Here is a 20,565-nt window from a genome sequence, read left to right on the forward strand (position 1 = left end):
AATTTAAGGAGAGGTTGAGAATTTCTCAGCACCCTGTTAATAATTGTAGAATTCTTTTGAATATGTTAATGTTAATTCAGAAATCAAAAGTAATTTTCTGAAAACTTTGTATAACTTTTAAACATGGAGGAATGTTTCTTTGTCTAAACTTTAAGACCACCCATAGAAATGTTATTGGTCGTCAACCTTGATGATGTCACTAAACCAAAAGTTATATAATAGAATGAAATGAGATATGAAAACGAGACCGTTAGGAGAAGGCCAGCCTTTGGCACCTCTAATGATCTCCCATTAGCGCAACGTTAAGCAATGATGCTGTTCTTTTGATCTAATAATGGAAAAATAGAAACAATAATTCAATAAATCTTGGTTATAATTTTAAAACCTTGCGCTGGTGTCATTTTGCATGTATTATTGTTTTCAAACCTGAAGCTTTCACAAAGGCGTTGATGTCCCTTGCTCAAGGATAAAGGGATAGAGGGGTACAGATAGAACTTGAGGTAGGTTATAGAAGTGGTCAGAAACCACTTCACAGGTCGCAGACCTGATGGGCCGCCGCGGGAGCGGACCGCTGGGCGAGATGGACCTCGGTCTGACCCAGTGGAGGCAACTTCTTATGTTCTTATGTTCTTTCAGCTATCTCTGTTTCTTCCTTTACCACTCCCTTCCTGTCTCCATCATCCAATGGTCCCACTTCCTCCCTGGCCGGTTGTCTCCCTTTCACATACTTGAAGAATTGTTTGAAATTTCCTGCTTTCTCTGCTAGTCTCTCCTCATATTCTCTTTTTGCTTTCCTTACCACTCGGTGACATTCCTTTTGGTGCCTTTTGTGTTCATCTTGTTTGTCCTTGGTTTGGTCCTTTTTCCATTTTCTGAACGATGCTTTCTTGTCACTTATCGCCTTTCTTACTGCATTTGTTATCCACACCGGGTTTTTTGTTCGATTCTTCTTGCACCCTTTCCTAAACCTGGGGACGTACAGGTTCTGTGCTTCGTGTACCGTGCCCTAGTTACTTACCTTTAGCAGGTGTTATCCGAGGACAGCAGGCAGATATTCTCACAACCTTCACACCTCCTCTAATTGGCTTCTTAGCTTTTCTATGGAACTGATGGTCCCGTGAATTGACATCGGGTGGGAAGGCACTGACGCATGCGTGGTACGCGCAGCCTCGAGATTTTTAAAGTGACAGTACAATTTTACACTGTCCATATCAGGCTCATTGGATGTTGTCACCCACTGTCTGCTGTCCTTGGATAACACCTGCTACTTCGGTTTTTTTAACTGTTTATTTTTATGCTGTACTTAAGTATTTTAAAAAATAAGACACAGAGAAGAAGGATAATTAACATGGTAGGAGGATAGGAGCAGGGGCATGGGGGAAATATAGACAGAGTGATAGCGACACATAGTGAAGATGGATGGTGTACATGGAGAGAGAAGTGCCAAATGGACAAAGAGACCCAGGCAAGAGAATTAAGAGAAGATAGATGAAAGCAGCAAGCAGAAACCACAACCAACATGATGAGGAAATGTTCTCTCAGGCTTCCATGTTTGATATCATGATTGTTGCTGTTTCCAGGTCTCGCCGCGTCTGGGTAGGTAGAACCAACATTTCAGCCATCATGCTGTGTCTTTTTTTCAGGGTATGCTGTGAGGTCTGCAGTTTGTCTTTTTATATAGTGGGTTCACTGACCTGATTGAGAAATAGGGAGAACCGTTGGTCATGAATATGAATTTTTGTGGATAAGTTCGTTGGTCACAAATTAGAAATGTGGCAGGAAAGTTTTTTGGTCTTAGATTTGAGTTTTGGCGGAAAAGTTCGTTGGTAATGCAAATTTGAATTTTGTCAGGAACATCCATCAGACAATTTTAAATTCTGGTATGGAAGTCTGGTCACAATTTCTAAAATTCTGCCAGAAATAAAAGGGGGTGGAGACTTTTAGATGGAGGGAGAAGGTGTTTGTCCTCGGCCCCAGTCCTTTTTGCGCTGAATTTCTTTTGGATGAGCTTTTCACTCGTATATGTGGTTTTTTTGTTCCCAGAAATGCCGACATATTGCTCTGTCCCCTGAAGAAGGCAGTTTACCTGCCAAAGCCAGGGTCCTTGTAGGGATTATATTTATAATAAAGCTTAACCTTGGTTGGATTTAGACATCTACTTTTGCTCTTGTCATTGTTTAGGATCAGGGGTCCCCAGCCCCCAGTCCGTGGCCCATGAGACATTGATCACCTTAGGCAACATCTATCCATCCCTCATTCCCATCCTGCATGGCAGAATCCCGTCGACCACGAGGCCGACATACCTCCATTCTGAAAAGTAGCGGCGGCAGCAGCACTGAACACGCTGTTTTGTTGCCTTCCCCAGGTCCTTCCCTCTGCCGCCGCATCGCTGATGACATTATTAGTGACACCGTGGCAGAAAGAAGGCCCTGGTGGGGAAGGCAGCAAAGCAGCCTATTCAGTGTTGCCGCCGCTGCTGCTTTTCAGAACAGAGGTATGTCGGGGCCTCACAGTCAGAGGGTCATCAGGGTTATGCTTCACGTGGGGGATGGAAGGGTGATATGGAAAGGTGTTTCGCAGGGAGATGGATTAGCGGGGTCATCGGGGTTCTGCTGCACATGGGAGATGAGAGGGAGAGATGGAAAGGGTGCTGTGCAGAGAGATGGGTTAGCGAGGTTGTCGAGGTTCTGCTGCATGTGGGGGATGGAAGGGAGAGATGGAAAGGTGCTACACAGGTGGATGGGTTAGCGGGGTTGTTGGGGTTTTGCTGCACGTGGAGGATGGAAGGGAGAGATGGAAGGTACTGCGCAGAGAGATGGGTTAGTGGGGTCAATGGGGTTCTGCACATGGGGGATGGGAGGGAGAGATGATGCGCAGGGAGATGGGTTGGTGGGGTCGTCGGGGTTCTGCTGCATGTGGGGGATGGGAGGGAGAAATGGAAAGGTGCTGCGCAGGGAGATGTGTTAGCGGGGTTGTTAGGATTCTGCACATGGGGATGGGAGGGAGAGATGGAAAGGTGCTGCATAGGGGGATGGGTTAGTGGGGTCAATGGGGTTCTGCTGCATGTGGGAGATGGGAGGGAGAGATGGTGCGCAGGGAGATGAGTTGATGGGGTCATTGGGGTTCTGCTTCACATGGGAGGATGGGAGGGAGAGATGGAAAGGTGTGCATGGGGATGGGTCGTTGGGGTTCCAGTGCACGTGTGAGATGGGAGGGAAAGATGGAAAGGTGCTGCACAGGGGAATGGGTTAGTGGGGTCAATGGGGTTCTGCTGCATGTGGGAGATGGGAGAGAGAGGGTGCGCAGGGAGATGGGTTGGTGGGGTCGTCGGGGTTCTGTTGCACATGGGGGATGGGAGGGAGAGATGGAAAGGTGCACAGGGAGATGGGTCGTTGGGGTTCCGCTGCACGTGGGAGATGGGAGAGAGAGATGGAAAGGTGCTGTCCAGGGAGATGGGTCGGCGGGGTTCTGCTGCACGTGGGGGAAAGGAGAGAGAGATGGAAAGGTGCTGAGCAGGGGAATGGGTTGGCAAGGTCCTGCTGCATGGGATGGGAAGGAGAGATGGAAAGATACTTGATGATGTCATCAGTGACATGGCGGCAGAGGGAAGGCCCCAGCAGGGAAGGCAGCAAAGCAGCCTGTTCAGTGCTGCCGCCGCTGTTGTTTGGAACAGAGGTATGTTGGCCTCGTGGTGGGAGGGTCGGCAGGGTTTTGCTGTGCAGGATGGAAAGATGTTGCGCAAGGGGATCTCTTGCAGCCTGGCATGTCACTGTCTTCCATAATCCCTAGATGGGATCATCTGGTTGCAGGAAAACAAGCTCAGGGCTTTCACTGATTCTGCATTATGGTAAGTTGTATAGTTTCTATTATGATATTATAACTTAATAATAATAGAAATATAATGTATATTGTGTATAAAACTGCCCTACGAACCCACCCCGAATCCTTCCCTCTTCCCCCCATCGGTTCCTAGAAAAATTTGCTTCTATAAAAGCAGTCTTTGGTGTCAAAAATGTTGGGGACCACCGGTTTAGATGGTTCTGATGGTGATAGCCTACATATTCATAGAATCTCTTGAAACCACCCTGCTGGAGAGTGCCAAGCTCAAACCTAAATTGTGGATCCACCATGTAAATGACACTTTTTGTAATTTGGCCCCCACAGATGGGAAAACCTCTGTGAATTTCTAAACCATCTGAACAATGGTCACTCCAGCATAAAATTCATCATGGATGCCTTACCTTTCTGGTTGTAATGATCAGAAAGCAGTCAGATGGATGCCTGGTACACATGGTATACAGGAAACCTATCCATTCCAACTGTTATCTACATGCAGAGTTCCATCACCATCCATCCACAAAGAGGGATTGTACGCACACTGGTGAACAGAGCACTATGAGTTTGTGACCCAGGCAGCCTTCAGAAAGAAAAGGACACCCTCCAGTACACATTCCTTGCTAATGGCTTATAGGCAGCCCAACCCAAGAAAATCAACAATGGCCAACAACCATTAGATGAAAACGCTGTGATAGAACAAAAATGGCAGTGCTTCCCTATGTCTACACCCCCCCATTTACCTGTGCTCCAAACCCCTGGGGTATACGAAATCCCTTGTAGCTGCGGTCAATCCTACATTGGTGAAAGCAACACACCATAGAGGGAAGACTGAAAGAGCACAAGAGACACCACAAGCTATGCAACACAGAAAAATCAGCTGTAGCCCTCCATGGTAAGGAAACTGGTCATGCGATTAGATTTGAGAACACAAAAGTCCTGGAGAAAGAAGACCGCTGGTGGCCAAGAAGAATCAGAGGCAATAGATATTGCAAGACACCCCATAACTTCAGTGGAGATAAAGGGCTCTCCATAAACAAAGCATGGCAACTGCTCATCCCAAAAAAATTCAGCACAAAAAAGACTGGGGTAGAGGACAAATGCCTTCTCCCTCCATCTAAAAGTCTCCACCCCCCTATTTTTCTGACGGAATTTTAAAAAATGTGACCACATACTTCCCCACCAGAATTTAAAATTGATTCCAACGGATGCTCCTACCAAAATTCAAATTTGTGTTATGAACTTTCCCGCCAAAATTTGAATCTGAGACAAACAAACTTTCCCATCACATTTCAAATTTGTAACCAAACTTTCCTGCCAAAATTCAAATTCATGACTAGTGGTCCTCCCTGTTTTTCAGTCAGGTCAGTGAACAAACACACTCTATATAAAGACAAACTGCAGACCTTACAGCATACCCTGAAGAAGGCCACAGCACAATGGTTGAAACGTTGGCTCTACCTACCTTGATGCCTGGACAACAACAACAATCATGATTAGGAAAATTAAATGACCAGCCTATGAAGGTAGAAATTTTTTTTTTCTTTTTATTGATTAGAATATGTAAATTTTGTGGCAAACCTGGCAAAACCTGATTTTAGACACATCTGGGGCCCCAAAGAAGAATCTTGCTCCAGCAAACCTTCAGTCTCCAGCATAGCAAAGTCTCCCAGTTTTGGGATGAGCCAGTTACTTCTGTTGGTTTTCTTTTAACTGTTTTTTTTTTTTTTTTTAATGAATTGACATGGTCCTCTTCTTTTTGCAATAAGTAATGCTAACCTAAAGAGTATGAAATACCTAGAAAGATATGCTGTGAGGTCTGAAGTAGGTTTAGAGAGAAAATAAAATGGCCTTCTGTGATGCTTGTGGTGGTTTGCTAACAAGGTTAGTGACTCCTTACTATTTAAATTTGTTTCAGTACTAATTGATTTTTTGTAATTAAATTTGTAGTTTTTGCCTGAAGGGAGAGGGTTTGGATGGTAACTATCCAGCTGTGATTGACTATACACCTTACCTGAAGTTCACCCAAAGGTACAGTACATTAGTGTGTTCTTGGAATTTTAAGTGTGACAATACTTACATGCCAGCTTATAATGAAGTACATTTGTGTTCTTTAAAAACAAACAAACATTTGTTTATGCTTCAGAAAAGCTGTTATAATTTGAACTGGGTTATAATGGTTTGATTTTAATCTGGCTTTCCTCAGTAGTAATATTGGCAGGCACTCAAAAGCTATGAGCTATAGGATAGGCAGGCAGGTTACATATAATCTCTGCCTCTACCATGATATTATAATCATGATAGCATTTTAGGGATATTGTCACTGAAGCCTACTTTTTTGATTAGGTCCAAAAGCAGTGTCCTGTGTAGAGCTTCTGTAATTGATTTTTTTTTCCTTAGAAAGTAATCCCACAAGCTAGCATAAATCAATATCACTTCAGAAGTTGCAATTCCTAGGAACAGGTAGTTCAAGTACTTGTATACCACTTACTATGTTATACGCTATCATTGATCACAAATGGCAGAGTAGCAAGCAAATGGCTGGATCACTGACCACTTGTTTTAAAAAAAAAAAAAAAAAAAAAAGCAATTTTAAGCTTTTGACATGATTTGAATTGTTATATAATGTTTCTATGAGGAATGGGTAGACTGAACATATGAAGGAAGAAATCCAGAAAAATGGGTAGAAATCATGATAATACGAGACTGTAAATTTGATTTAGAAATCTATGCTGGTGATCACACCCTTTTGAGCAAAAGCGTTCCTCTACCAGCCCAGCAAGACATATTTGTAACCTACCCTCTCTAACTGCATTCCATATGTATTTTTCATACAGTTCTTCACTGTCAGTTTAATTTCCATCCTATAAGTTCACATAGAATTTTTCTTTTTTCAACCATCTTTATTTTCTCTTCTTTATTAATTTCCAGGTACTTTAGTTAGATTGTGAGCCTTCGGGACAGTAAGGGAATTTTTTAAGTACCTTCTTACTTCTCATTTATAATCTTAATGTATATTTTCTTCAAACCGCTTAGAACCTAACGGATGTAGCGGTATATAAGAAATAAATTACATTACATTACATTTAATTGCTATTCAAAATATACAAGCTTAACCATCATTTTGACAGCTTCCAGAATTCATTTTAAACTGGAATACAACCCAGTGAAAATAACTATATCCCCAAACTTTATCCCCTTTTACAAAAGGCAAGAGAGTTTTGGAAGCATGAGTTCAAGTTCAAGCATGCTTTTTCCAGTGGGACTGATATAAAATCTTTGGTAAACATGAAATATTTACAGGACCAGAAGTAATCTAGATAAATAAATAAGTAAGTACCGTATTTTCACACATATAACGCGCGCGTTATACACGATTTTACAAACCATGCGCGTTATACGCGTGAGCGCGTTGTACAACTTTTTTTTTTTTACATAGTCCCCCCCCCCCCGACGCCCGATTCATCACCCGGAAGGACCGCTCACACCCCCACCCCGAAAGACCGCTCGCACCCCAACGGCCTCCCCCCTCCCCCTCCCGCATGGAGAAGCTGCCTACCTTGTTTCCGGATGCCAGTGAGCCCAGCTGCTTCCTCTGCCGGTGGTCCTGCCCCTTCTCTGAGCCCTGCGCTGCGCTGCTTCCTCTTCCGGCGGTCCCGCCCTTTCTCTGACGTCAGTATTCTGGATGATTCTCAGACGTTTGATGGTTTTCTTAAAGGATCCCAGGTATATGAATTTGCAGTAATCTAAGGTGCTTAAGATTAGAGACTGAACCAGCAAGTGAAAGGAAAGGAAGTCGAAATAGTGTTTGATGGTATGGAGTTTCCAGAGGGTGCAAAAGCATTTTTTAACCTGAGCATTGGTATGGTCTTCAAAAGTCAGGCATCGGTCCAGGATGACTCCAAGGATTTTGATGGTAGGATTGATTGGGTAGATTAGCCAGTTTAACTTCAAAGCGTTAGCTTGTGGTTGGGACTTGCCAGGAAAAGCGTGGTTTTTTTCAGGGTTCAATTTTAGTTTGAATTGTGTAGTCCATTGCTCTACCTTAGTGAGAACAGATGAGGTGAATTGTTCAGTTTCTTGTGTCAGTGAGGTTATGGGGATGAGGTAATGTCATCTGCATATATGAATGATTTCAGTTTTAAGCCAGATAACTTATGTCCCAATGATGCCATGTAGACTTTGAACAGAGAACTGTAGTTTGTGCGAAATCCATGCCCTCTTCTCTGCCTCACCCTCCAACATTTCACAGGGTACCCCTCACATTTGGGCCCTAAGCATGTGTGTAATTTACTTTGCCTTAATCCAACCCTGGTTGATAGATTTAGCATTGAAAGTGTTAAACCTTGGGAGGTGAGAGGAGAGATTGAGGGGGCTTGAGGAAGAGAGCACAGGCCTGATGGTGGTAAGATGATAAGGGAAATAGCAGAGAGAGGTTAGGCCTGGGGTGAGGAGGAGGAAAAAGTCCAGGAGGTGTTGGGTATGGTGAGAGATGAGCAGGGAGGAAGTAAGTGATGAATGGAATTTGGAGAGTAGGAACCAAGTAAAAGCATTGAGGTAGTGGCACTTGGAGAATGTCTTGTCCCAGTGAAGAGAAGGAAAGTGCAGAGAGAATTGAGTCCAGAGCGAGACTACAGAGGTAGTTAGGTCCATTCCAAGTAGTGTTACTTTAAAGGGTCCTGGTGTCATGATTGATTGTCGATTAAACATGAAATCTCAGATTGTGGCAGTGAAAAGGTCAATTTTTAAGTTGAATATGATTCGATCCAATAGTTAGTTGTCCCTATCCCCAGTCACTGTATATACTCGAATATAAGCCAACCCGAATATAAACAGAGGCAACCTTTTTTCCCCCAAAAAGGAGGAAAAAAAGTTTGACTCAAATATAAATCGGCAAGGGGGGGTTGTTAATATTCAAGTGCCATGTCCTGCCATGCCAGGCTTTGACCCCAGTCCCCCCTCCCTCCCTTCCTGCCAGGTTCTGCACCCTGTTCCCTCTTCCTTCCTGCCCTGTGCTCTGTCTCCTCCCCCTTCCTCCCAATGCCATGTAGGCCTCCCCTGTGTACTTTTGAAATCCCTTGTGGTCCAATAGTGAGCTAGGACAGAAGGGATCTCCTGCCTCCTGATCTGGCAAACTGTGATGACTTTTAACTCACTCCGGCCTCCCCCATGTACCTTTGAAATCCCTGGTGATCCAGTGGTGGGCCTGGACAGGAGGGATCCCTCCTGCCTCCTGTCCCGGCTGACTGCAATGACTTTTAACTCCCTCCCGCCTCCCTCGAGTGTACCTTTGAAATCCCAATCCATATCTACCAGCATCTGTCCCCCCTCTCCTACCCAAACCACATCCACCAGCATCTGCCCCCCTCTTTCCCACCCATCCCACATCCACCAGAATTTTCCCCCTAGCATCCCCACTGCTGCTGCTTTCCTGAAGCAGCAGCAGCGACAACCTGAAACAAACTGGCTGCTGACTTTCCCATACATATCCATGGCTGCCAGCTTTGCTCTAGAAAAAGAAGTGACGTCAGAGAGGGTGGGCCAGCAGCTGTGGGCATGTATGGGAAGGTCTGGCAGCTGGTTTGTTTCAGTTTGCCACTGCTGCTGCTTTGAGAAAAATAAGAGCAGCAGCATAAGATGAGGGGTACTGCTTCTGACTCCACCTGCTGCGCAGTGGGACTGAATGGCTGTGTGACCTGATGCTAAAAGGTACACGGCTGCGCAGCTTAGAGAGAACATTGCAGTCGGGTTTTCAGGATTTCCCCAATGAATTTGTATGAGATCTATTTGCATGCACTGCCTGCATTGTATGCAAATAAATCTCATGCATATTCATTGGGGAAATCCTGAAAACCTGATTGGATTGTGGACCTCGTTCCCCATTCCTGCCGTAGATGATACCCATGCAGATAGAGGTTCCATCTGCTCTTTCAAAGATGATTCATATTGCTTCCTTCTTTTCCCAAGCCCCCTGCATTTGTCTGTTAATATTGTTTTTCACTCCTAGTGCTACTTCTCCACTTTTGCCCATTTCCAGCCTTTCTGAGTGGATTATAGCCTGGTATGGTTGCATCCTATTCATGGAGTCATGAAGCTAAGTCTCTCTGATAGCAACAATATCTGTCTGCCTCTAACATCAGGGTTTGCAGATTCTGCACTTGGTTACCTAGACTGTGAGCATTTTTGCTGATTCCTTTCTAACTATATTTTATTGTTTGAATTGGCTTAAGTTTTTTTTGTGTGTGTGTATGTATGTGTGTTCTGGTCTCCCCTTCTACTTTACTACTGATAAGTAAGTTGCTAAGATGGTTTCCTCCACTATATTAACTTAATATTAGGGTAAACTTGACTAAATATCAGTGTAAACTACAGTGAGAACAATAAAGCTAATTTGGAGATAGGCAAATTAAATCTTAGCAATAATAGTATATGTTCTCAGAAATATACACATTAAAACTGCAGTAGAACATTCATATAACAAATATGATAAATGTCAGCAAAATGCAAATGATAACACCATAATAGGCAGCATAGCAGAACATTTATCACTAATAATAAAATCTTAAGCGCGCATGCACACTCCTACCTGTGTGATCCGTGCTCTGTAGCTCCGTGGCTTCGCATTCGCAGTAGAAGGAGTCAGCGGTGGTTTCTTCTACGCATGCGGAGGCACTTTAAGCAGGGACGCACGGAGGTGACTCCCCCCCTCCCGCCGTCTAACACAGTGCAGCCTGCAGTCTGGCCGGTTCCCTTACAGTCCCTTGCCAAAGTTATTTTAAGTTCAAAGCCAAGGCGGCGGCTCCTCTCACGAGCCTCACCTGCGTAGGAAGCCTCTCTGACGTTAGGTCAGAGAGAAGGTTTCCGACGCAGGCACGGATTGTGAAAGGAGTCATCGCAGCAGCTTTAAACTAAAAAATAACTTTAGCAAGGGACTGTAAGGGATCTGGCCAGAACAGGGAAGTGGAGGGAGAGGGAATGCTGCTGCACAGGGAAGTGGGGTGGGGGGAGGGAAATGCTGCTGCTGCACAGGGAAATGGAGGGGGAGGGAATGCTGCTGCTGCACAGGGAAGGGAGGGAGGGAAATGCTGCTGGTGAGAAAAGGGGGCTGGAAGCTGAAAGGGAAAAGATGGGAGAAGGGGGCTGGGGGAAGGTAAAAATGGGTTTGGAGCTGGGGCTGAAAATATGAGGGAAGGAGGCTTTACTAGCACCCGTTAATGTAATGGGCTTAAACACTAGTATAACATAATATGATATGATTTACAATATCAGCAAAATATAAATGAAAAACCTTACTAGGCTGTTTGGACATATAGATAAAGAAGATGACTAAGACAAAAGATATTGCGATAAATGGATGGCTAAATTGAAGACAATATACATACAGTGGATTAAGTATGTGGAACTGGTCTCCATTACAGGGTGTGTACCAAGTTAGTCCAGATGTAGAGTCAGTCACCTTAATCATTAAAGACTTAAGAGAGCAGCCTGGCTTTCACCTATTTCCTGAATTAGAATTAGTCCTGAGAGTGCGTTCCAGAACATAGGGGCTACTCCTTAAGCAGGTGTCATTAATAAACAACAAAGCTACCAAGTTACCCAGTTCCAAGAGAGAGACTGTAGGCAAGTTTTGACTTTCTGACAATCCTATCATAATGCATTATGGGACTGCACCAAGGATTTCAATGGGTAGAACCAGATACTATAAATCCCATACTGCTTTAGAATTTAAGTTCAAAACCAGGACTGGCCAAAAAGTCACCTTCCTAGAACTGGGTAACTTAGTAACTCTGAAACAAGTATATGCCTTTTTGGTTTCAGCACAGTTGGAAATATAGTGAAAGGAGAATTGCTAAGCCAATTTTATGGTGTGGAATAGGTGGCTGGATATAGATATGAATGAGTCCAATACAATTTATGAAAATTTCTGAACTGAATTTTAAATAAGATACTAGCATTATTCTTTTCAAAGAGATTACATATAGGGAGAGATTTCAGCTTTGTGTTGGACCCTTATCTTTATTCTGTATCTAGAACAAACTACAAGAAAATAGCCAAGAAATGACGAATATATTTAAATTAGCAACAATATCGATAGAACTGAGGCACTACTGACAGCACAAGTTGTCTCTGTGTGTGAGTAAATGGGACTGAAAAATGTTCATCTAGGGCAGAGGTGTCAAAGTCCCTCCTCGAGGGCTGCAATCCAGTCGGGTTTTCAGGATTTCTCCAATGAATATGCATGAGATCTATTAGCATACAATGAAAGCAGTGCATGCAAATAGATCTCATGCATATTCATTGGGGAAATCCTGAAAACCCGACTGGATTGCAGCCCTCAAGGAGGGACTTTGACATCCCTGATCTAGGGGCTTTAGATAAATATATCTATTGGGGAGGGGGTTCTTTAAATAAAACAATTCTGGGCCTAGCTACACACATGTTCTACCTATTTTATAATATGTGGTAATATATGTGCTTATGTGCCTTTATAAATTTACCCCAGATAAAGTAGACTTAACACATTTATACATATTCCAATAGGCATAATTGAATGTGCATGTGTTCATATTTTATAAAGTCCATACAATTACCCAGGAAAAAAAAAATAAACCATTCATCAACTATTGAACTCTATATTTTGTGGACCTTCATATTTTTGGAGGAATACCCATTCTGCTTCAGTTTCTCTCATAAAATTACAGACATATTTTTTCAAGAACATAAGAATAGCCATAATAGGTCAGAAAAGTGGTCCATCTAGACCAGTGTTCTTCAACCTTTTTACACCTTAGGACCGGCGGGAAAAAAAAAATTATTTTGTGGACCGGCAAACTACTAGGACTGAAATTTAAAAACCCCATTTCTTCCCCGTCTCCGCGAGCTCAGTCCTCGCAAACCATCTGATCCAATCCGCACAAGTCTCAGTTATGACTGTATACTGAATGTATTTTATTAAGGTATAAAAAGAAACAATATTCTGTACAATTGTCATTTTATAAATACAAATAATACAGACCAAGGATCAACAAAACCCCTGTCTCCCCTCCCCTTCACATATATCCCCTCTACTATCAAGAAAACTGAATAAGCCAAATTATTACAGAATGCTACACAGAAATATCATGCTAACAGAATACCGCAGTCACACATAGCAGGAATAGGGTTAGGGGAGTGCAACTAGGGCAACTGCCCCTCTGGTCAGAGAGAGCCCTAAGCCACTGCCTGGACTTTGCAGTCCCCAGTTATGTCTAACACCAGCTCTAGCAGGATATATATTTCAAATCTGATATATTCTAATCACAAAATAGAAATAAAATTATTTGTTTCTACCTTTTGTTGTCTCTGGTTTCTGCTTTCATCTTCTTTTCACTCTCTTCCTTCCAGCGTCTGCCCTCTCTGTCTCTTCAATCCAGCATCTGCCCCTTCCATCTACTGTCTGACCTCTCCCCCTTCCATATGGTATTTGTCTTCTTTCTATGCCCTCCTCCTCTTTCCATCCAGCCTATGCCCCTCTCTCCTTTTTACACGATTCATTCCAGCTTCACTGCTCTCTCCATTTTTATCTCTCCTACACCAGATCTTGCATTATTGTCCCTCTCAATTTTTCTGCTAACCCCCCTTCCCATCTCATTCCTGTCTCTCCCCTTCCCCTCCTCTAATCTCCCTGCAAGCTGTTTCCTTCCTTTTTTTCCTCCCTTCCCTCCTCCCCCTGTCCAGCAGTAACTCTCTTCCCTTTCCTTTCCCTCCTCCCCTCTCAGCAGCATCTCTCCTTCTCCCTCCCTCCAGGTCCAGTAGCAGCTGTCCCTTTTTTCCCCTTGCCCAGCAGCTTCCCAGACTCCTTTCCCTCCTCCCTTCCCAGCAGCATCTCTCCTTCTCCCTCTCCAGGTCCAGTAGCAGCTGTCCCTTTTTCCCCTTGCCCAGCAGCTTCCAAGACTCCTTTCCCAGCAGCATCTCTCCTTCTCCCTCTCTAGGTCTAGTAGCAGCTATCCCTTTTTCACCATGCCCAGCAGCTTCCCAGACTCCTTTCCCTCCTCCCCTCCCAGTAGCATCTCTCCTCCCTCTCCAAGTCCAGTAACAGCTGTCCCTTTTTTTTTTCACCATGCCCAGCAGCTTTCTCCCCTCCCAGCAATTCTCCTTACTTGCCAGCGCTGCAATTCAGTAAGGCAGCCTTGGGTCCTTTGTTGGGTCGCACCGCCTCTGAGGAAAGCGGAAGTTGCATCATCAGAGGCGGCCCGACTCAGCAAAAGCTCCAAGGCTTCCTTCCTGAATCGCTGCACTTGTAAGGAGAGCCATTGGGAGGGAAGAAAGCACAGTCTGAGGCTCCCCATTATATCTCCGGCCCTGCGCTCCTCGATCTTGCCGGTCCTGCGCAGACCGGCAGGAAATTTGAAGATGTTGATCTTGCCGGTCCTGCGCGGACCGGCGGTTGAAGAACTGTGATCTAGACTAGTATCCTGCTTCCACAGTGGCTAATCCCAGTCACTAGTACTTGGCAAAAACCCAAATAGTAACAACATTCCATGCTACCAATCCCAGGGCAAGCATTGGCTCCCCCCATGCCTGTCTCAATAGCAGTACACACACAGTCTGCTTTAATCCATACACATACTTTTTTTCTTTTCCCTACAACAAATCTTACAATTACAATTAAATCATTATATTTCTCTATCACAGGACCATTTATTGCCTCCTGTTTAGGAAGTGCGAAGTGCTACTGCATTAACTCTGCGTTAGTCAGGTAGATCATGCTGAATATAACACGCTAGCTGGCTAATGCTTCCAACATCCATTCTGCATGCATGCCACATCTCCTTAGACAAAAATTCAGAAAAATACAATCATGAGTAGTTTAATGTGCAGTCCCAGTCAAACTTCCACACAACCCCTTAACGTATTTGTCTGGTGGTAGCCTATCACATGTTAATTATGTGGCTAACCTTTTTACCTTTTCAGCTACTACTTTTGAGAACCAAAACAGCTTTCTTTTCCTCTTACTTTTGTTTACTTTCCTAACAAAAAGATTTGTTGCCCCAAAATAGCTCCTTTAAGTTTGGTCCACTGCTTTTCTATTTCCCCAAATGTTCCCATCCAGCTAGCAGCTCTTCTGCGTATTCCCCCATATTGAAGTCTAAAACCTTCAGATCTGAGTAAATCCTATCAACACTTTTTAATTCTAAGCCACACCATTGGGTGATTACTAGATGCCAAATGATCACTCGCTGTAACATCAGGAACACTCTTCCCATTTGTGAACATCAGCTCCAGTATGGCACTACTTCATGTGAGTTCCTTTCCCAAATGCTGGAACAGCACTCCCTTTAGATAAACCAAAATCTTTCTAGACAAGCTTGCAACAGGGATTCCCTAATCTACATCTGGCATGTTAAAAATTACCCATTAATATTGCTTTTCTTTTTGTTGCAATCTTGCGAATGACTTCAATTAAGAACTCCTTTTACAAAGGTACGCTAGGGCCTTAATGTGCGGAATAGCGCGCTAAATTGCCGTGTGCGCTAGCTGCTACCGCCTCCTTTTGAGCAGGCAGTAGATTTTTAGCTAGCGTGCGCTATAGCGCACGCTAATCCAGTGCGTGCGTTAAAAACGCTAGCGCACCTTTGTAAAAGGAGCCCCAAGTCTCAGTCAACTTCTCTCTCTGAAGGAAGCCTGTATATCATACTAGAGTAAAAACATTATTCATTTGCTCTTTCAAGATTAATCCACGGTTCATCTTCCGTACCCTTTAAGCCCATTAATTCTGTCACTTTAATATTATCTTTAACATATAATGCCACTCATCCATCCTTTCTTTCCTGAAAAGAGTATAGCCTGGTATAATGATATCTCAGGCAAGGTTCTCCTTGAACCACATCTCTGTGACCACCATTAAATCCAAGTCAGTCTCTTGTATCACAGCCTCTATGTCCAGAACCTTGTTTCCCATATTACAGATGTTGGTATACTAAACTCTCCAGAAATTGTTCTTTTTTTTTTTTTTCCAATTTCTGTAAAAGTATTATTTGATTGAGGGTTTTTAATTACCTGGGGGCTTTGTTCACCCTTTCCCAATGAATTTAGTTTAAAGCCTTACTTAGTAAAGTTTAAAGACACTTACATAGTAAAGCCTTACTTAGGGCTCTTTTTACGAAGGTAAGCTAAGCGTTTTAGTGCATACACCGGATTAGTACGTGCTATAGTGCGTGCTAGCTGAAAATCTACCACCTGCTCAAAAGGAGGCGGTAGCGGCTAGCGCACGGGGCAATTTAGCATGCGCTATTCCGCGTGTTAATGCCCTAACGCGCCTTCATAAAAGGAGCCCTTAGTAACAAAGTAAATGACGGCAGATAAAGGCCCAAACAGTCCATCCAGTCTGCCCAGCAGTCAAACTCATTATTAATTCATGATTAAATTGTCCATCTTTGGCATTTCTGGGACATAGATCATAAAAGTCTGCCCAGCGCTGTCCTTGGGTTCCAAATTACTGAAGTTTCTATAGAAGCCCTCTGCAGCCCATCCTAAACCTACTTTTTATTCAGGAAACAGACCAAACAAGTCTACCTAGTACCGGCCTTGGTTTTGCACACCTGGAGTCACCAGCTAAGCACCACTCAACACATCAAACACAACATTCAATCATTTTTATCTCCATCACCTCCCATCATCAATCTAATCTAATCTTTAGATTTGTATACCGAATCTTCTTCCAAAATGGAAGCTCGACTCAGTTTTCATAAAGATACTTAACATAGTTAGATCAGATCTAGTTAGCAATTATAAGAAAAATAATTTAACAGAATTCACAATCTTAGTAAGATCTATTAAAAAGATGTGTTTTTAGAAATTTCCTAAACCACTCTCTCCATGAAAAAGAATTTCCTTTTTTTTATATATTTAAGTATTTTATTGATTTCAATATAATATCAAGTAAAACTTATACAGAAAGCAAATTTAACCAAACATTTTACAATCATATAAATCCATACTTAACAAATTAAGTAGTTTACAAGAAAAATTATTATGGTGAAATTAGCTCAAGTCCTCTTTAGATCCAAGAATTAATTTGCGAGAAAAAACAAGAAAACAACCAAAAAAGTAAGAATATGCCTATAGATCAGGTAGGGAGTTATTTTCTTTTAGAGCTTAAGTTGAATTTTCTCCTTGTCCAGAGGGGACATAGCCAGAAAATTAATCCAGTGTTGAGGACTCAAAGAATACATATTTAATGGAACGATAACGGACAATGAACTTACAAGGATATCTTAGATAAAAGGTAGCCCCCAATGAGGTGACCCCCAGTTTCAAAAGAAGAAAATCATGTCTACGTTTTTGAGTTTCCCTTGAAACATCAGGAAACATTTGAATTTTACAAAAAATAGTATCAATAACCAAGATTTATCTATAAGAACATAAGAAATGCCTCCACTGGGTCAGACCAGAGGTCCATCGTGCCCAGCAGTCTGCCCACGCGGTGGCCCAACAGGTCTAGGACCTGTGCAGTAGCCCTCTATCTATACCCCTCTATCCCTTTTTCCAATAGGAAATTGTCCAATCCTTTCTTGAACCCCTGCACCGTACCCTGCCCTATTACGCCCTCTGGAAGCGCATTCCAGATGTCCACAACACGCTGGGTAAAGAAAAACTTCCTAGCATTCGTTTTGAATCTGTCCCCTTTCAGCTTTTCCGAATGCCCTCTTGTTCTTTTATGTTCTGAAAGTTTGAAGAATCTGTCCCTCTCTGCTCTCTCTATGCCCTTCATGATCTTGTAGGTTTCTATCATGTCCCCTCTAAGTCTCCGCTTTTCCAGGGAGAAGAGCCCCAGTCTCTCCAGTCTTTCAGCGTATGAAAGGTTTTCCATGCCTTTAATCATTTGTGTCGCTCTTCTCTGAACCCTCTCAAGTATTGCCATATCCTTCTTAAGATACGGTGACCAATACTGGACACAGTACTCCAGGTGCGGGCGCACCATTGCCCGATACAACGGCAGGATGACTTCTTTTGTTCTGGTTGTAATACCCTTCTTGATAATACCCAACATTCTGTTTGCCTTCTTTGAGGCTGCTGCGCATTGTGCTGTTGACTTCATTGTTGTGTCCACCAGTACGCCCAAGTCCCTTTCAAGGCTACTTCTCTCTAATACTAATCCCCCCATTTGGTAGCTGAACATCCGGTTCTTTTTCCCTATATGCATGACCTTGCATTTCCCTACATTGAAGTTCATCTGCCATTTATTCGCCCACTCCTCCAGTTTGTTTGGGTCCCTTTGTAGTTCCTCATACTCTTCGGCAGTTGTAACCCTGCTACAGAGTTTGGTGTCATCCGCAAATTTTATAACTTCACATTTCGTCCCCGTTTCCAGGTCATTAATAAATACATTGAAAAGCAGTGGTCCGAGTACTGACCCCTGCAGAACTCCGCTCATGACCCTCATCCAGCCCGAGTAGTGACCTTTCACTCCAACCCTCTGCCTTCTGCCTGCCAACCAGTGTTTGACCCATCTGTGTACGTCCCCTTCCACCCTGTGATTCCACAGCTTCCTAAGTAGCCGCTTAAGTAGCTACTAATGTTGCAGGTGTTACCACTTCTTTATCTGACTTCTCCAATATCTCAGTAATATTCAATATTTGTCCTTCAGTAGGAACAGGTTGCTGTTGATGCAACTTTTTACTGGGGAGATAGTAAACTTGAGAAAATGGTGGAAGATTATCTTCCGGAACTCCCAGTATTTCTATTAGATATCTCCTAAACATATCTCTAGGTATAATCATAGTTATTCTTGGAAAGTTTATCAGTTGCAAGTTATTGCTACGCGCCTGGTTCTCTAATAGCTCCACTTTTCTTCTAAGATTTAAATTGTCTTTAATTATAGTTTCCTGGAATTGTTTTACTGAAACCATATCCTGCTGAGTCTTTTGAAGTAAATTTTTTGAAGAAGTCATGTCCACCTTTAGCTTCCCCATTTCTTCTGAATGGCAAATAAGTTTATTTTCAATTTTTTGGGGAAATTAAGACTAATTACTTTCCCAAAAATTGCCCAAAGGACTTCTAGGGTCACCTCAGGAGGCCTATCCCCAAAAGAAGCTTGTATAGGAGTGCAGAGTCTCTCACCTTAGAATATTCTGGTTCCTGTTCCCTCTGTTTCAATCCTCCTCTAGGTGTTAAAATTCCCACTGTGTCTTTTCCGGAGATAATCCGAACCGGAATTTCCATTTTCAAGCTCTCCGATGTCAAATCTCTTGCCTCTGGGGAGAGTACTACCCCTTCTTCCGGGGTTTCCTGACCCCTGGGAGAGCTAGCCAACTGTGGTGGAGGAGGTGGTGCTCTGACATCCGGGCTCAGAGTGGTATCTGGCCCAGGAGGTATCCCGTCGGTCTCGCTCACTCGCGGGATCCTCAGTGGGCTGGCTACCGGACTCTCCAACGCAGCTCCCTGCATCCTCCTTAGCAGCTCCTCGATATTGCCGAGGGAGGGACCCTCGGAGCGCCGCGAGGCTCCAGCAACGCTCCTGCCTCTCCTCTTCGGTATCATCTCAGAAAGAGAAGTGAAACCCGGCTGAGAAACAACCGTCACCAGCAAGAAAAGGAAGTATTTAGGAGCGCTTCAGTCAGAGCTTTAACCCGGTCATTCAGGCAGCGGCCATCTTGGATCTCCCATGAAAAAGAATTTCCTCACATTGCTCTTGTCTATCACCCCTCAATTTTTCAACTCTAAGGCCTGAATCCAATAATACTGAATTTAAAGAGATAGCCCAAAATTAAGAAAAACCAATAACCTTATACAATTTAGTTTCAAAATATCTGATTAATCAGTGGGAGAGGGCAGTTTCAGCAGTATAGGAGGAGTACATTGAGAAAAATATTTTCGTCAACAATTCCACTTCTCAATCTCTCCTCCTTTTCTGTGCTGATTGGATAGCAGGAGGAGGTCATCAACAGTGTTACCTCAGGCCACCATCTCTTCCTCAGTTTCCTGGACCTAATAGAACTTTTGGAACGACCTAATAGAACTTTTGGAACCACCTAAGTTCAATGAGGCCTGGACGGCAGAGGGAGGAGACAACATGAGAGATTTCACCATTGATCTGGAAGGAGGAACTATAACGTGTTTCTGCCACTTCTAGAAACCTCTGTCTTTGCCAAGTTGACCCTACATGGCCTCTGTGGTGATTCCACATATACCATTTAATTCTATGGGAAGAGGGCCCTGCCAGTAGTTAAACTATCAAAGGCGTATTATCGCTTAGTTAATAAAATAAGATTTGTTGTCTTGCATGAATGGAAGATGTGATTAGCCCTACCACTAAATGACCAGTTTGCTTCCTGCATTAACATGGCTCCTTTAAACATGAAAGATGAAACTTTTTTCTTTGAGATTGACTTCCCTTTAGATTGCCTCATTTTCACCAGCTTGTGCAGTTCACTCTTTTAGTGGCATGTGTTCTTAATTCTTACCCAGTGTTCAACAATTCTTATCTATTCTGGAACTTTCACCCTTGCAGCTCTGATAGCATCAGCAGTGATGAAGAAGAACTGAGGACGCTGGGAAGCAGTGGCAGTGAAGGCAGCACACCAGAAAATATTGGCCCACCATTCAACATGGATGAAAACAGCTGGTACAACAAGTGCAAGAGAGTCGAACTGAAATATCGTCTAACTTTGGAGCAGAAGGTAAAATGATGCAGTGATGAGGATGTGAAGAGCAGCTCTGTGCTAGGCATAATATTTTGGGATTAGGTGC

The 20,565-nt window shown here is 43.4% G+C and overlaps 1 protein-coding gene across 6 annotated transcripts in view; it reads left to right on the top strand.

Annotated features, from left to right (window-relative positions):
• RUNDC3B (RUN domain containing 3B) overlaps positions 1-20,565 on the top strand; it is a 230,784-nt gene that overhangs the window by 133,643 nt on the left and 76,576 nt on the right. For 5 of the 6 annotated variants that reach the window (XR_004538136.1, XR_004538137.1, XM_033931222.1 and 2 more), the window contains exons 6-7: positions 5,785-5,865; positions 20,327-20,495. Coding sequence is in view for 4 of the 6 variants with exons in the window: in XM_033931222.1 (XP_033787113.1) it covers positions 5,785-5,865; positions 20,327-20,495 (250 nt within the window). In the remaining 2 variants the exon portion in view is untranslated. The remainder of the gene's footprint in view (positions 1-5,784; positions 5,866-20,326; positions 20,496-20,565) is intronic. The other variant, XM_033931223.1, reaches the window with a different exon arrangement.

The sequence above is a fragment of the Geotrypetes seraphini genome, chromosome 2 (assembly GCF_902459505.1).
Source record: "Geotrypetes seraphini chromosome 2, aGeoSer1.1, whole genome shotgun sequence".
Lineage (NCBI taxonomy): Eukaryota > Metazoa > Chordata > Amphibia > Gymnophiona > Dermophiidae > Geotrypetes > Geotrypetes seraphini.